General features: G+C 48.4%; 1 protein-coding gene across 1 annotated transcript in view; it reads left to right on the top strand.

The window, feature by feature from the left end:
* Window positions 1-267: 267 nt before the first annotated feature.
* The window catches only part of TEX26 (testis expressed 26), a 33694-nt gene continuing 16136 nt past the window's right edge, over window positions 268-17825 (top strand). The window contains exons 1-4 of the mRNA XM_063951687.1: window positions 268-467; window positions 2690-2891; window positions 4020-4101; window positions 4616-4778. Coding sequence (XP_063807757.1) covers window positions 453-467; window positions 2690-2891; window positions 4020-4101; window positions 4616-4778 — 462 coding nt within the window. The 5' untranslated portion in view covers window positions 268-452. The remainder of the gene's footprint in view (window positions 468-2689; window positions 2892-4019; window positions 4102-4615; window positions 4779-17825) is intronic.

Genomic DNA, 17825 nt, shown 5'->3' on the forward strand with positions numbered 1-17825 from the left:
GCCTGCTTCCACAAATGCCCCCACGTGCCCCAACTGTCCCCAGCATCTACATGACATGCCCCACTGCCAGCAGTGTACTCCCCTCCCATTTGCCCCCCTGTGACCGAACTGTCACTAGTGCCAGTATCTCCCTGACATGTCCCACTCTGTCTGTGCCTCAACTTTCCCCAGCAAAAACACTGACGGCAGCGATGCCACCTAGGTGACAACGGGGGCGTGGCGTTCCCTGCTTTCGTACCCTGCACACGTGTACCCGGCTGCAACCCGCCCCCATGGTAACTGATCCCGTGCACAGGTCTGAGCGTTGCCCGGCAACTGCAGCGTCCGGGCCAGAGAGAGAGATAACATTCTCGTAATGCAGAAGAGTCCGGCCGGCCGGAGCAGAGAGAGAGACCCGGCTGCCGGCACCGAGAGCAGACCCAGGGGAGCGGCTCCCTGTCCGTCCATCCACCATGATCACCACCCAGGTTAGAGCTGGCGGCAGGCAGGGGGCGCAGACTCTGTATACTGGGACTGGCAGTGGCTGGGACATCGGTACAACTTCAAGTCCCCACAGATAGAGTGACACAGACAGCGCTGTATGCTGTGTACTGTCCTGCTCTACTTATGGGATACGGTCTTTATGCCGACAGCCATTAGATCGACCACTATTGGTCGTCATGGACGACATGGGAAAAAGGTTGACATGCGTTTTTCACGTTTTGTTTTTTTTTTACTTTTTCATACTTTACGATCCATGTGGACTACGAATGGGAATAGTAACCTGTGCCGAGCGCAGCCATAGCGGAGTGAGGCGCCTTGTCCGAAGCATGGCGAGCCATGCGAGGGTACACGGTGCACTAATTGGGGTTCCCCGTCACTTTACGAAGAAAACAACACCAAAAAAGCAACAACAAAAAACACCTCATGTCGACCTTTTTCCATGTCGACCTTGTTCATGTCAACCTAATGACAATGTCGACCTAGTGACCATGTCGACCTAATGCATGTTCACCAATAGTGGTCGACCTCATGACTGTCGACCTAAGTGTGGTCGACCTCATGACCCATACCCCTACTTATTATATAGCTGTATAATAGCCGGTGCCTGCGTAGCACGCCTGTGGCTGCAATCACCCGAGCTGGGGTAACACTGGGGTGGTGCAATTATTTTACACAACTCATTCAGTTGGTGTGCAGAGTGCCCCTTGAAGCATCAGGGTATTACCATTGGAAAGTAAAAGTAAGAAGCTATTGTCACACTGCTACTGTAACACCACAGGTTGGCACGGGTGTAGTATGGTATGCCGGCAGCCTGCATACCGGCGCCGGAATCCATGCCGACAGCTGGGCGAAAGCAAATGAGCCCGCCACGCTGTGCTCGCCACGCTGCCGATACAGTGCTATCTATTCTCCCTCCAAGGGGGTCGTGGACCCCCAAGAGGGAGAAAAGGTGTCGGTATGCCGGGTGTAGGGATTCCGGCGCCGGTATAGTGTGCGCCGGGATCCCGACAGCCTGCAAACCGAAGACCATCCGTTGACACATACATGGCACGAGAAGATAGTGTGTGCCAACACTACTAAGACCTCTATTTCCAAGAGTGATGCAGACCTTGGCATTGCTAAAGCTAAATATAAATGTTATATAAGGTTGAAGCTAGAATATTGAGGCAAATGTCATTGTATAATAAATAGGGTTTGTATAGATTACCATGGTTATTATACTGGTCTTCTGCTAGTTTTAAAAATAAATAGGTGTAAAGCAACTAAGTCACTCCGTGCTGCTCCCAGTTTGGCCAATGCATGGTTATGTGTGTGCAGTGTATAGACTGTGACTATAGATAGATATGGAAACTGATCCGTTGCTCTCTGGAGAAGAGACGTCTGTGCCTCGAAATGTTGGAATCTTTTATATACACTTCAATATAACTTTTTCAATACTCCAAGTGCCGCTGTTTATTCTACTTGTCATCTTTTTATGATGTCTGGTTATTTAAAGGGTTAAATAGAGGTGATCAAGAATGTAATTAAGAATAAGACAAAGGGGCTAATTCAGACCTGATCACTGCTGTGCGTTTTTCGCACAGCGGGCAATCAGGTCTGAACTGCGCATGCACCGCAATGCGCAGGCGCGACGGTCCACAGTGACGGGATGGTGCGAAAAATGCAGTCGCACCAGCGATCGCAAGGAGATTGACAGGAAGAGGGCGTTTGTGGGTGGCAACTGACCGTTTCAAGGTAGTGTCCGAAAAAACGCAGGAGGGACCCGGCATTTTGTGGAAGGATTCGTGACATCAGCTCCGGCCCCGATCATCGCAGCAGCTGAGTAAGTCCTGGGCTGTGCAGAGACTGCACAAACTTCTGTTTGTGCAGTTCTCCTGCACATGCGAATGCACCCCTGCACAGCAATTTGCCCCTCCCCCTGTAGGCGGCGACTACCTGATCGCAGGGATGCAAAAAACGCACCCTAGCGATCAGGTCTGTATTATCCCCAAAGTTATAAAAGGGATTTTCTATTTCACTGTTAAGGCTGGAAAGGCACAGGGTATATGAAACACATTTATTTCTGAAGTTATTTATATAGCGCACACATTCTGCAGCACTTTACAGGGAATATTTGGTTGCTCACATCATAAAGATCAAAGTTAGCTGCTGCATTACATTTATGTGGTCGTTCTCTTTTTTTTTTCTTCTCTCCATAACATTCTAGCTCAATGGTGACATCCTGAAACCACAGTTCATGGAACAGCTGAACTATCTGACAGATAAAAGCAAATCACTGGTGGACAAAGAGAAATGTGAACATTTGGCCGCATGTCTTCTAATATCTTCCAAAGTAGGTGGCAGTGAAAAGCCTTCCAGACCCTTAGACAGGACACTGAGGAGACCCAAGACAGCACTGGCTTCTCTAGGTAGGTGAGCTGTTAGTGTGGATCTAGCAGTAATTTTACCAACCAGCCCTGTTTGGAAATAACAGCTAAAAGGTACACAGCCGCATGGGCCGGAGCGGAATGCAAGATGGGTGTAATAATAATTGTTCAAGTATTCTGTGCACCCAACTACATAACTTTATTCATCCGTATGCAGCATTGTTCACATCGCCGCCTGCTCCTAACCATACGTTTTGTTTGATAATTGTCAACTTCCCCAGGGACACGTTACCAACATATACTTGATGCAGTTGATACGCCTGGTTTCCTGGAAACAAGCATGGGTTGGGTTCGGAATGCTGGCAGTCGGGATGCCGGCGGTCAGAATACCTACCGCGGCATCCTGACAGTGTGAATCCTACAGGGGGAAGGTAAGTATACTTACCGCCCCCCAATGGCACCCTAACCCTCCCGTTCCGCAGCCTAAATCGATCCCCCCCACCCACCCGCCATCTGCAGCCTAACCCTCCCCGGTAGTGCCTAAACCTAACGCCCCCTTACCGCAGCCTAAACTTAACCCTTCACCCCCCGCAGCCTAACTCTCCCTGGGGGTGCCTAAGACTAACCCTCCCCCCACAGCCTAAACCTAACCCCTCCCCCCCTTACGACTTACCTCTCTGGCAGTGTGTCGTTTGGGATCCCTGGTGTCGGGATGCCAGAGCCGGCATTCCGAGCTGCGTCAGGATAACGGCGTGAGTATTTCAACTACAGGGATTCTGACCTGATCCCATATAGTCTTACATCCAGCACACCCTTACTCATCTTAGCCTACTTGCAAATACCTCATTACCACCCAGTCATGCCCATTCACCCACAATTAGAGGTGCAGCTGAGAGCAGTACAACTCTGAGTCGCCCTAAGGTGTATACGCTTGGCCTAAGAGCATGTGCTCTGCTAATACATCACAAGATCCGTCTGCCTTGTGGCTATTGTACAGTAAATAAGATCCAGAGGTTCAAGTCTTTTTTTCCATGGAGTTGGAATTATTTGATCATTAATGATAAACATCATGATAGTCAGAAAACCTTTAAGGGATAGCTTTTTTTAATTACCACAGATTGTACTTCTTTTTGGCTGTAATTAATAACTTATATTTTTGCTGTTATCTAGGAGGAAGCATATGGGATCCATATGAAACCACTATGAATCGGGACTACCCAAATAAAGTTGATTCCCCAACAGTAGCTGTACGGTAAGTCACATATAATATTACTTGATATTTGAATGTTGGTTATGTTGGGGCACCTACTTTGTGTATTAATTCATTCAGATAGAAGTATTTATTACATTCCCGCCTACTTTTCCTCAGTATGCTGCAGCACTGTTTCAGTCATTTAATCAACTACAGTTTTAGTCATTTAACCAAGATGTTATCAGTAAGGTCATCCGATAAGGGTCGGCCTGTGTCACATCCATCCACACATTGTACTCAGAAGCTTCTCATGTCTATTATGAAGCCACAGAAAGATAGAGAACACAGCACACGATTGCCAGGACTCTGTGAGAGAAAACTGCTGTCAACAATCCAATACAGACTTTATTAGGTTAATATTTCAGTGCAGTGACACACACTTTCACCAGGACATTGATCTATTACAGTTTTGCATTGGTCACAGTACTGCGAGATCATTTATCTTTGTCTGTCATGACGTGCCAGCTACAGGCAGAGTCTCATTTGTGTCCATGCTGTTTTGTTTCTCTCTTAGTCCGAAGACCTCTAAAAGCTACAGGAATCCATACTATCTCTGTGACCCTGTGGGAATAAGCATGTACAATAATGAGTTTAGCTGGAAGCAGTATTCCAAACCAGAACCTATTAGAGCTGCAACTGCTTCAGGGGCCAGGAATAACAGACCTCATCCTGATAAGGTACTGTATATAGGCCCTCATTCCGAGTTGTTCGCTCGTTAGCTACTTTTAGCAGCATTGCACACGCTAGGCCGCCGCCCTCTGGGAGTGTATCTTAGCATAGCAGAATTGCGAACGAAAGATTAGCAGAATTGCAAATAAATAATTCTTAGCAGTTTCTGAGTAGCTTGAGACTTACTCCTACACTGCGATCAGCTCAGCCCGTTTCGTTCCTGGTTTGACGTCACAAACATGCCCTGCGTTCGGCCAGCCACTCCCCCGTTTCTCCAGACACTCTTGCGTTTTATCCCAGCACGCCTGCGTTTTTCCGCACACTCCCAGAAAACGGTCAGTTTCCGCCCAGAAACACCCACTTCCTGTCAATCACACTACGATCACTTCAACGATGAAAATTCTTAGTTCGGACGTTAGTAAATCTACTAAGTTTTGTGCTAAAATACTTAGCGCATGCGCACTGCGTACCATGCGCATGTGCATTTTTTCCTTAATCGCTCCATTGCGAAAATCGGCAACGAGCGAACAACTAGGAATGGCCCCCATAATGCATAGACTAACTTTCTCTGTCTTGTTGCTTTATGGATCGTGACAAGTTTTCTGTAACATTTACAATATGAGTGAACAGTTGCAGTCCTTTCATGTACTCTGTTAAGCACAATAGGCCTAATTTAGAGTTGATTGCAGCAGCAAATTTGTCAGCAGTTGGGCAAAACCATGTGCACTGCAGGTGGGGCGGATATAACATGTGCAGAGAGAGAGTTAGATTTGGGTGGGGTGTGTTCAAACTGAAATCTACTGTAAATTGCAGTGTAAAAATAAAGCAGCCAGTATTTACCCTGCACAGAAACAATATTACCTACCCAAATCTAACTCTATCTGCAAATGTTATATCTGCCACACCTGCAGTGCACATAGGGGGTCATTCCGACCCGTTCGCATGCAGTTATTCATCGCTGTGGTGCAAACGGGTTGGAAATGCGCATGCGCGGCGCCCGCAATGTGCACGCACGTCGTTGCCCACCGACAGCCGTCGCCGGGCAACGACCAGTAGAAAGTGATCGCTAAAGCGATCTCAAGAAGATTGACAGTGGGGAGGCGTTCCGGGGCAGATACTCACCGTTTTCCGGGCGTGGAGATCCGAACGCAGGCGTTTCTAGGCGTTTGGAGGGCAGTTGTCTGACGTCAATTCCGGAACCTTCATCGCTGGATCCATCGCACAGGGTAAGTAACTGCAGGGCTGGTCTTGTTCTGCACAAAACTTTTTAAGAATAGCAGGGCTGCACAAGCGATCGCAGCCCTGCTATGCTAAAATACAGTCCCCCATAGGCGGCGTCTAGTTGATCGCACAAGCAGCAAAAAGTTGCTACGTGCGATTTACTCGGAATGACCCCCATGGGTTTTCCCAACTGCTAACAAATTTGCTGCTGCGATCAGCTCTAAATTACCCCCAATGTTATTTCTCTATCGTCCTAGTGGATGCTGGGGTTCCTGAAAGGACCATGGGGAATAGCGGCTCCGCAGGAGACAGGGCACAAAAAGTAAAGCTTTTTCCGATCAGGTGGTGTGCACTGGCTCCTCCCCCTATGACCCTCCTCCAGACTCCAGTTAGATTTTTGTGCCCGGCCGAGAAGGGTGCAATCTAGGTGGCTCTCCTAAAGAGCTGCTTAGAGAAAGTTTAGCTAGGTTTTTTATTTTACAGTGATTCCTGCTGGCAACAGGATCACTGCAGCGAGGGACTGAGGGGAGAAGGAGTCAACTCACCTGCGTGCAGGATGGATTGGTTTCTTGGCTACTGGACATCAAGCTCCAGAGGGACGATCACAGGTACAGCCTGGATGGTCACCGGAGCCACGCCGCCGGCCCCCTTGCAGATGCTGAAATCAGAAGAGGTCCAGAATCGGCGGCTGAAGACTCCTGCAGTCTTCTAAAGGTAGCGCACAGCACTGCAGCTGTGCGCCATTTTCCTCTCAGCACACTTCACACGGCAGTCACTGAGGGTGCAGGGCGCTGGGAGGGGGGCGCCCTGGGAGGCAAATGAGTACCTATAAAGGCTAAAAATACCTCACATATAGCCCTAGAGGCTATATGGAGATATTTAACCCCTGCCTAATTTTTCTAAATAGCGGGAGACGAGCCCGCCGGAAAAGGGGCGGGGCCTATCTCCTCAGCACACGGCGCCATTTCCTCTCACAGCTCCGCTGGTCAGGACGGCTCCCAAGTCTCTCCCCTGCACTGCACTACAGAAACAGGGTAAAACAGAGAGGGGGGGGCACATTTATGGCGATATTTTGATATAACAAAGCAGCTATAAGGGAGCACTTATTATAAGGCTATCCCTGATATATATATAGCGCTTTTGGTGTGTGCTGGCAAACTCTCCCTCTGTCTCCCCAAAGGGCTAGTGGGTCCTGTCTTCGTTAGGAGCATTCCCTGTGTGTCTGCTGTGTGTCGGTACGTGTGTGTCGACATGTATGAGGACGATATTGGTGTGGAGGCGGAGCAATTGCCAAATATGAGGATGTCACCCCCTAGGGAGTCGACACCAGAATGGATGCCTTTATTTATGGAACTACGGGATAGTGTCAACACGCTAAAGCAGTCGTTTGACGACATGAGACGGCCGGACAATCAATTAGTGCCTGTCCAGGCGACTCAAACACCGTCAGGGGCTGTGAAACGCCCTTTGCCTCAGTCGGTCGACACAGACCCAGACACAGGCGATGACTCCAGTGGTGACGGTGACGAATCAACCGTATTTTCCAGTAGGGCCACACGTTATATGATTTTGGCAATGAAGGAGGCGTTACATTTAGCTGATACTACAGGTACCACTAAACAGGGTATTATGTGGGGTATGAAAAAACTACCTATAGTTTTTCCTGAATCAGAAGAACTAAATGACGTGTGTAATGAAGCGTGGGTTGCCCCTGATAAAAAGCTGATAATTTCAAAGAAATTATTGGCATTATACCCTTTCCCGCCAGAGGTTAGGGAGCGCTGGGAAACACCTCCTAGGGTGGACAAGGCGCTAACACGCTTATCTAAACAAGTGGCGTTACCCTCTCCTGAGACGGCCGCACTTAAAGATCCATCAGATAGGAGGATGGAAAATATCCAAAAAAGTATATACACACATGCAGGTGTTATACTACGACCAGCTGTAGCGACTGCCTGGATGGGCAGTGCGGGGGTAGTTTGGTCAGAATCCCTGATTGAAAATATTGATACCCTGGACAGGGACAATATTTTACTGTCGTTAGAACAAATAAAGGATGCATTTCTTTATATGCGTGATGCACAGAGGGATATATGCACACTGGCATCACGGGTAAGTGCTATGTCCATTTCGGCCAGAAGAGCTTTATGGACGCGACAGTGGACAGGCGATGCGGATTCAAAACGGCATATGGAAGTTTTGCCGTATAAAGGGGAGGAGTTATTTGGAGTCGGTCTATCAGATTTGGTGGCCACGGCTACAGCCGGGAAATCCACCTTTCTACCTCAAGTCACTCCCCAACAGAAAAAGGCACCGACTTTTCAACCGCAGCCCTTTCGTTCCTTTAAAAATAAGAGAGCAAAGGGCTATTCATATCTGCCACGAGGCAAAGGTCGAGGGAAGAGACAGCAACACGCAGCTCCTTCCCAGGATCAGAAGCCCTCCCCGGCTTCTACAAAAGCCTCAGCATGACGCTGGGGCTTCTCAAGCGGACTCGGGGACCGTGGGGGGTCGTCTCAAAAATTACAGCGCGCAGTGGGCTCACTCGCAAGTAGATCCCTGGATCCTGCAGATAATATCTCAGGGATACAGGTTGGAATTAGAGACAGATCCACCTCGCCGTTTCCTGAAGTCTGCTTTACCAACGTCCCCCTCCGAAAGGGAGACGGTGTTGGAAGCCATTCACAAGCTGTACTCTCAGCAGGTGATAGTCAAGGTACCTCTTCTGCAACAAGGGAAGGGGTATTATTCCACTCTTTTTGTGGTACCGAAGCCGGATGGCTCGGTAAGGCCTATTCTAAATCTGAAGTCCTTGAACCTGTACATAAAGAAGTTCAAGTTCAAAATGGAGTCACTCAGAGCAGTGATAGCGAACCTGGAAGAGGGGGACTTTATGGTATCCTTGGACATCAAGGATGCGTATCTCCACGTTCCAATTTACCCCTCACACCAGGGGTACCTCAGGTTCGTTGTACAAAACTGTCACTATCAGTTTCAGACGCTGCCGTTCGGATTGTCCACGGCACCTCGGATCTTTACAAAGGTAATGGCCGAGATGATGATTCTTCTTCGAAGAAAAGGCGTATTAATTATCCCATACTTGGACGATCTCCTAATAAGGGCGAGGTCCAGAGAACAGCTAGAGATGGGATTAGCACTGTCTCAGGAAGTGCTAAAACAGCACGGGTGGATTCTGAATATTCCAAAATCCCAGTTTCTCTATCGTCCTAGTGGATGCTGGGGTTCCTGAAAGGACCATGGGGAATAGCGGCTCCGCAGGAGACAGGGCACAAAAAGTAAAGCTTTAGGATCAGGTGGTGTGCACTGGCTCCTCCCCCTATGACCCTCCTCCAAGCCAGTTAGATTTTTGTGCCCGGCCGAGAAGGGTGCAATCTAGGTGGCTCTCATAAAGAGCTGCTTAGAGAAAGTTTAGCTTAGGTTTTTTATTTTACAGTGAGTCCTGCTGGCAACAGGATCACTGCAACGAGGGACTTAGGGGAGAAGAAGTGAACTCACCTGCGTGCAGGATGGATTGGCTTCTTGGCTACTGGACATCAGCTCCAGAGGGACGATCACAGGTACAGCCTGGATGGTCACCGGAGCCTTGCCGCCGGCCCCCTTGCAGATGCTGAAGTAAGAAGAGGTCCAGAATCGGCGGCAGAAGACTCCTCAGTCTTCTTAAGGTAGCGCACAGCACTGCAGCTGTGCGCCATTTTCCTCTCAGCACACTTCACACGGCAGTCACTGAGGGTGCAGGGCGCTGGGAGGGGGGCGCCCTGGGAGGCAAATGAATACCTATTTTGGCTAAAAATACCTCACATATAGCCTCCGGAGGCTATATGGAGATATTTAACCCCTGCCAGAATCCGTTAAGAGCGGGAGACGAGGCCGCCGAAAAAGGGGCGGGGCCTATCTCCTCAGCACACAGCGCCATTTTCCCTCACAGAAAGGCTGGAGGGAAGGCTCCCAGGCTCTCCCCTGCACTGCACTACAGAAACAGGGTTAAAACAGAGAGGGGGGGCACTAATTTGGCGATATACTTATATATATAAAAAGATGCTATAAGGGAAAACACTTATATAAGGTTGTCCCTATATAATTATAGCGTTTTTGGTGTGTGCTGGCAAACTCTCCCTCTGTCTCTCCAAAGGGCTAGTGGGTCCTGTCCTCTATCAGAGCATTCCCTGTGTGTGTGCTGTGTGTCGGTACGTGTGTGTCGACAGGTAGGAGGACGATGTTGGTGAGGAGGCGGAGCAATTGCCTGTAATGGTGATGTCACTCTCTAGGGAGTCGACACCGGAATGGATGGCTTATTTAGGAAATTACGTGATAATGTCAACACGCTGCAAGGTCGGTTGACGACATGAGACGGCCGACAAACAATTAGTAAGGTCCAGACGTCTCAAAAACACCGTCAGGGGTTTTAAAACGCCCGTTTACTTTAGTCGGTCGACACAGACACAGACAGGGACACTGAATCCAGTGTCGACGGTGAATAAACAAACGTATTCCTTATTAGGGCCACACGTTAAAGGCAATGAAGGAGGTGTTACGTATTTCTGATACTACAAGTACCACAAAAGAGGGTATTATGTGGGATGTGAAAAAACTACCATAGTTTTTCCTGAATCAGATAAATTAAATAAAGTGTGTGATGATGCGTGGGTTCCCCCCGATAGAAAATTATGGGCGGTATACCCTTTCCCGCCAGAAGTTAGGGCGCGTTGGGAAACACCTCTTAAGGTGGATAAGGCGCTCACACGCTTATCAAAACAAGTGGCGGTACCGTCTATAGATAGGGCCGTCCTCAAGGACCAGCTGACAAGGCTGGAAAATATAATAAAAAGTATATACACACATACTGGTGTTATACTGCGGCCAGCGATCGCCTCAGCCTGGATGTGCAGAGCTAGGGTGGCTTGGTCGGATTCCCTGACTAAAAATATTGATACCCTTGACAGGGACAGTATTTTATTGACTATAGAGCATTTAAAGGATGCATTTCTATATATGCGAGATGCACAGAGGGATATTTGCACTCTGGCATCATGAATAAACGCGATGTCCATAACTGCCAGAAGATGTTATGGACACGACAGTGGTCAGGTGATGCAGATTCCAAACGGCACAGTATGGCCGTATAAAGGAAGAGGAGTTATTTGGGGTCGGTCCATCGGACCTGGTGGTCACGGCAACTGCTGGAAAATCCACCGTTTTTTACCCTAAGTCACATCTCTGCAGAAAAAGACACCGTCTTTTCAGCCTCAGTCCTCTCGTCCCTATAAGATCATATCTGCCCAGGGATAGAGGAAAGGGAAGAAGACTGCAGCAGGCAGCCCATTCCCAGGAACAGAAGCGTTCCACCGCGTCTGACAAGTTCTCAGCATGGCGCTGAGACCGTACAGGAACCCTGGATCCTACAAGTAGTATCCCGGGGGTACAGATGGGAATGTCGAGACGTTTCCCCTTCACAGGCTCCTGAAGTCTGCTTTACCAAGGTCTCCCTCCGACAAGGAGGTAGTATGGAAAAAAATTCACAAGCTGTATTCCCAGCAGGTGATAATTAAATTACCCCTCCTACTGCAGAAAAGGGGTATTATTCCACACTATATTGTGGTACTGAAGCCAGAAGGCTAGGTGAGACTTATTCTAAAAATATTTTTTTGAACACTTACAAAGGTTCAAATTAAGATGAAGTCACTCAGAGCAGTGATAACGAACCAGGAAGAAGGGGACTATATAGTGTCCCGGGACATCAGGGATGCTTACCTCTATGTCTCAAATTTGCCCTTCTCACTAAGGGTACCTCAGGTTCGTGGTGCAGAACTGTCACTATCAGTTTCAGACGCTGCCGTTTGGATTGTCCACGGCACCCCGGGGTCTTTACCAAGGTAATGGCCGAATTGATGATTCTTCTTCGAAGAAAAGGCGTCTTAATTATCCCTTACTTGGACGATCTCCTGATAGGGGCATAGTCCAGGGAACAGTTGGAGGTCGGAGTAGCACTATCTCGGATACTGCTACAATCAGCACGGGTGGATTCTAAATATTCCAAAATCGCAGCTGATCCCGACGACACGTCTGCTGTGCCTAGGGATGATTCTGGACACAGTCCAGAAAAAGGTGTTTCTCCCGGAAGAGAAAGCCAGGGAGTTATCCAAGCAAGTCAGGAACCTCCTAAAAATAGTGCATCATTGCACAAGGGTCCTGGTAAAAATGGTGGCTTCCTACGAAGCAATTCCATTCGGCAGATTTCACGTAAGAACTTTTCAGTGGGATCTGCTGGACAAATGGTCCGGATCGCATCTTCAGATGCATCAGCGGATAACCCAATATCCAAGGACAAGGGTGTCTCTCCTGTGGTGGTTATAGAGTGCTCATCTTCTAGAGGGCCGCAGATTCGGCATTCAGGATTGGATGCTGGTGACCACGGAGCCCAGCCCGAGAGGCTGGGGAGCAGTCACACAAGGGAAAAATTTCCAGGGAGTGTGATCAAGTATGGAGACTTTTCTCCACATAAATATACTGGAGCTAAGGGTAAATTTATAATGCTCTAAGCTTAGCAAGACCTCTGCTTCAAGGTCAGCCGGTATTGATCCAGTGGGAAAAACATCACGGCAGTCGCCCACGTAAACAGACAGGGCGACACAAGAAGCAGGAGGGCAATCGCAGAAACTGCAAGGACTTTTCGCTGGGCGGAAAATCATGTGATAACACTGTCAGCAGTGTTTCATCCCGGGAATGGAAACTGGGAAGCAGACTTCCTCAGCACGACCTCCACCCGGGAGAGTGGAAACTTCATTGAGAAGTTTTTTCCACATGATTGTAAACCGTTGGGAAATACCAAAGGTGGACATGATGGCGTCCCGTCTGAACAAAAAACGGGACAGGTATTGCGCCAGGTCAAGAGACCCTCAGGCAATAGATGTGGACGTTCTGGTAACACCGTGGGTGTACCAGTCGGTGTATGTGTTCCCTCCTCTGCTTCTCATACCTAAGGTGCTGAGAATTATAAGACGTAGAGGAGTAAGAACTATACTCATGGCTCCGGATTGGCCAAGAAGGACTTGGTACCCGGAACTTCAAGAGATGCTTACAGAGGTCTTATGGCCTCTGCCGCTAAGAAGGGACTTGCTTCAGCAAGTACCATGTCTGTTCCAAGACTTACCGCAGCTGCGTTTGTCGGCATGGCGATGGAAAGCCGGATCCTAAGGGAAAAAGGCATTCCGGAAGAGGTCATTCCTACCCTGGTCAAAGCCAGAAAGGAGGTGACCGCACAACATTATCACCACGTGTGGCGAAAATATGTTGCGTGGTGTGAGGCCAGGAAGGCCCCACAAAGAAATTTCAACTCGGTCGTTTCCTGCATTTCCTGCAAACAGGAGTGTCTATGGGCCTCAAATTGGGGTCCATTAAGGTTCAAATTCGGCCCTGTAAATTTTCTTCCAGAAAGAATTGGCTTCAGTTCCTGAAGTCAAGAAGTTTGTCAAGGGAGTATTGCATATACAAACCCCTTTTTGTGCCTCCAGTGGCACTGTGGGATCTCAACGTAGTTCTGGGATTCCTCAAATCACATTGGTTTAAAACCAGTCAAATATGTGGATTTGAAGCATCTCACATAAAAAGTGACCATGCTCTTGGCCCTGGCCTGGACCAGGCGAGTGTCAAATTGGTGGTTTTTTCTCAAAAAAGCCCATATCTGTTTGTCCATTCGGACAGGGCAGAGCTGCGGACTCGTCCCCAGTTCTCTCCCTAAGGTGGTGTCAGTGTTTCACCTGAACCAGCTTATTGTGGTGCCTTGCACCTACTAGGGACTTGGAGGACTCCAAGTTGCTAGAAGTTGTCAGGGTCCTGAAAATATGTTCCAGGACAGCTGGAGTCAGAAAATCTGACTCGCTGTTTATACTGTATGCACCCAACAAGTTGGGTGCGCCTGCTTCTAAGCAGTCGATGGCTCGTTGGATTTGTAACACAATTCAACTTGCACATTCTGAGGCAGGCCTGCCACAGTCTAAATCTGTTAAGGCCCATTCCACAAGGAAGGTGGGCTCATCTTGGGCGGCTGCCCGAGAGGTCTCGGCATTACAACTCTGCCGAGCAGCTACGTGGTCAGGGGAGAACACGTTTGTAAAATTCTACAAATTTGATACCCTGGCAAAAGAGGACCTGGAGTTCTCTCATTCGGTGCTGCAGAGTCATCCGCACTCTCCCGCCCGTTTGGGAGCTTTGGTATAATCCCCATGGTCCTTTCAGGAACCCCAGCATCCACTAGGACGATAGAGAAAATAAGAATTTACTTACCGATAATTCTATTTCTCGGAGTCCGTAGTGGATGCTGGGCGCCCATCCCAAGTGCGGATTATCTGCAATACTTGTACATAGTTACAAAAATCGGGTTATTATTGTTGTGAGCCATCTTTTCAGAGGCTCCGCTGTTATCATACTGTTAACAGGGTTTAGATCACAAGTTGTACGGTGTGATTGGTGTGGCTGGTATGAGTCTTACCCGGGATTCAAAATTCCTCCCTTATTGTGTACGCTCGTCCGGGCACAGTACCTAACTGGCTTGGAGGAGGGTCATAGGGGGAGGAGCCAGTGCACACCACCTGATCCTAAAGCTTTACTTTTTGTGCCCTGTCTCCTGCGGAGCCGCTATTCCCCATGGTCCTTTCAGGAACCCCAGCATCCACTACGGACTCCGAGAAATAGAATTATCGGTAAGTAAATTCTTATTTAATGCCGACAACTCGTCTGCTGTTCCTAGGGATGATTCTGGACACGGTTCAGAAAAAGGTTTTTCTCCCGGAGGAAAAAGCCAAGGAGTTATCCGAGCTTGTCAGGAACCTCCTAAAACCAGGAAAGGTGTCTGTACATCAATGCACAAGAGTCCTGGGAAAAATGGTGGCTTCTTACAAAGCAATTCCATTCGGCAGATTCCACGCAAGAATTTTCCAAAGGGATCTGTTGAACAAATGGTCAGGGTCGCATCTTCAGATGCACCTGCGGATAACCCTGTCTCCAAGGACAAGGGTGTCTCTTCTGTGGTGGTTGCAGAGTGCTCATCTATTGGAGGGCCGCAGATTCGGCATACAGGATTGGATCCTGGTGACCACGGACGCCAGCCTGAGAGGCTGGGGAGCAGTCACACAAGGAAGAAACTTCCAGGGAGTATGGACGAGCCTGGAAACGTCTCTTCACATAAACATTCTGGAACTAAGAGCAATATACAATGCTCTAAGCCAGGCAGAACCTCTGCTTCAGGGAAAACCGGTGTTGATCCAGTCGGACAACATCACGGCAGTCGCCCATGTGAACAGACAGGGCGGCACAAGAAGCAGGAGTGCAATGGCAGAAGCTGCAAGGATTCTTCGCTGGGCAGAGAATCATGTGATAGCACTGTCAGCAGTGTTCATCCCGGGAGTGGACAACTGGGAAGCAGACTTCCTCAGCAGACACGATCTTCACCCGGGAGAGTGGGGACTTCATCCAGAAGTCTTCCACATGCTGGTAACCCGTTGGGAAAGACCAATGGTGGACATGATGGCGTCTCGCCTCAACAAAAAACTGGACAGGTATTGCGCCAGGTCAAGAGATCCGCAGGCAATAGCTGTGGACGCGCTGGTAACGCCTTGGGTGTACCAGTCGGGGTATGTGTTTCCTCCTCTGCCTCTCATACCAAAAGTATTGAGAATTATACGGCAAAGAGGCGTAAGAACGATACTAGTGGTTCCGGATTGGCCAAGAAGGACTTGGTACCCGGAACTTCAAGAGATGATCACGGAAGATCCGTGGCCTCTACCTCTAAGGAGGGACTTGCTTCAGCAGGGTCCCTGTCTGTTTCAAGACTTACCGCGGCTGCGTTTGACGGCATGGCGGTTGAACGCCGGATCCTAAAGGAAAAAGGCATGCCGGAAGAAGTCATTCCTACTTTGATTAAAGCAAGGAAGGAAGTAACCGTGCAACATTATCACCGAATTTGGCGAAAATATGTTGCGTGGTGCGAAGATCGGAGTGCTCCGACGGAGGAATTTCAACTGGGTCGATTCCTACATTTCCTGCAATCAGGATTGTCAATGGGTCTCAAATTGGGATCTATTAAGGTTCAAATTTCGGCCCTGTCGATTTTCTTTAAAAAAGAATTGGCTTCAGTCCCTGAAGTCCAGACCTTTGTTAAGGGAGTGCTGCATATACAGCCTCCTGTGGTGCCTCCAGTGGCACCGTGGGATCTCAATGTGGTTTTGGATTTCCTAAAATCTCATTGGTTTGAACCACTAAAAAAGGTGGATTTGAAATATCTCACATGGAAAGTGACCATGCTTCTAGCCCTGGCTTCTGCCAGGAGAGTGTCAGAATTGGCAGCTTTATCTTACAAAAGCCCATATCTGATTTTCCATTCGGACAGGGCAGAACTGCGGACTCGTCCGCATTTTCTCCCTAAGGTGGTGTCAGCATTTCATCTGAACCAGCCTATTGTAGTGCCTGCGGCTACAAGTGACTTGGAGGACTCCAAGTTACTGGACGTTGTCAGAGCATTAAAAATATATATTGCAAGGACAGCTGGAGTCAGAAAATCTGACTCGTTGTTTATATTGTATGCACCCAACAAGATGGGTGCTCCGGCGTCTAAGCAGACGATTGCTCGTTGGATCTGTAGCACAATCCAACTTGCACATTCTGTGGCAGGCCTGCCACAGCCTAAATCTGTAAAGGCCCACTCCACAAGGAAGGTGGGCTCATCTTGGGCGGCTGCCCGAGGGGTCTCGGCATTACAACTTTGCCGAGCAGCTACGTGGTCAGGGGAGAACACGTTTGTAAAATTTTACAAATTTGATACTCTGGCTAAGGAGGACCTGGAGTTCTCTCATTCGGTGCTGCAGAGTCATCCGCACTCTCCCGCCCGTTTGGGAGCTTTGGTATAATCCCCATGGTCCTTTCAGGAACCCCAGCATCCACTAGGACGATAGAGAAAATAAGATTTTACTTACCGATAAATCTATTTCTCGGAGTCCGTAGTGGATGCTGGGCGCCCATCCCAAGTGCGGATTATCTGCATAAATTGTACATAGTTATTGTTAACTAATTCGGGTTATTGTTGAAGGAAGCCATCTTTCAGAGGCTCCGCTGTTATCATACTGTTAACTGGGTTTAGATCACAAGTTGTACGGTGTGATTGGTGTGGCTGGTATGAGTCTTACCCGGGATTCAAAATCCTCCCTTATTGTGTACGCTCGTCCGGGCACAGTACCTAACTGGAGTCTGGAGGAGGGTCATAGGGGGAGGAGCCAGTGCACACCACCTGATCGGAAAAAGCTTTACTTTTTGTGCCCTGTCTCCTGCGGAGCCGCTATTCCCCATGGTCCTTTCAGGAACCCCAGCATCCACTACGGACTCCGAGAAATAGATTTATCGGTAAGTAAAATCTTATTTTTGTGTTGTTGATGCAACTGACACTAAAAAAAAAAGTTTTTTTTATATGTTTTAAGTTTGGAGGAGAACACGGAGATGTTTTGACCATGGGACATGTACAGTCATAAGAACAGTATATTTGCTATCAGTGTATAAAAGCGTGCAGTATGAACTCAATAAATTGCCTACTGGAATTCTGTTCAATTTCCGTAGCACTGATGACGCACTCCTGGAGTATAACAAATGAAGTTAGGAATACAGGGAGAAGAAAGAATACTCTCCTATGGGGGCGCTCTTAGAAATATGTATAGAAAGTGATTAAACTTGTAAAATACTGTTGGAAGCCACATATAAAGAATGAACAGATTGATGGGCTTATATATTAAACAATAATTGCGGGATAAAAAAAAATCAGTTTTCTCCATATC

Source organism: Pseudophryne corroboree, chromosome 2 (assembly GCF_028390025.1).
Source record: "Pseudophryne corroboree isolate aPseCor3 chromosome 2, aPseCor3.hap2, whole genome shotgun sequence".
Classification (NCBI taxonomy): Eukaryota; Metazoa; Chordata; class Amphibia; order Anura; family Myobatrachidae; genus Pseudophryne; species Pseudophryne corroboree.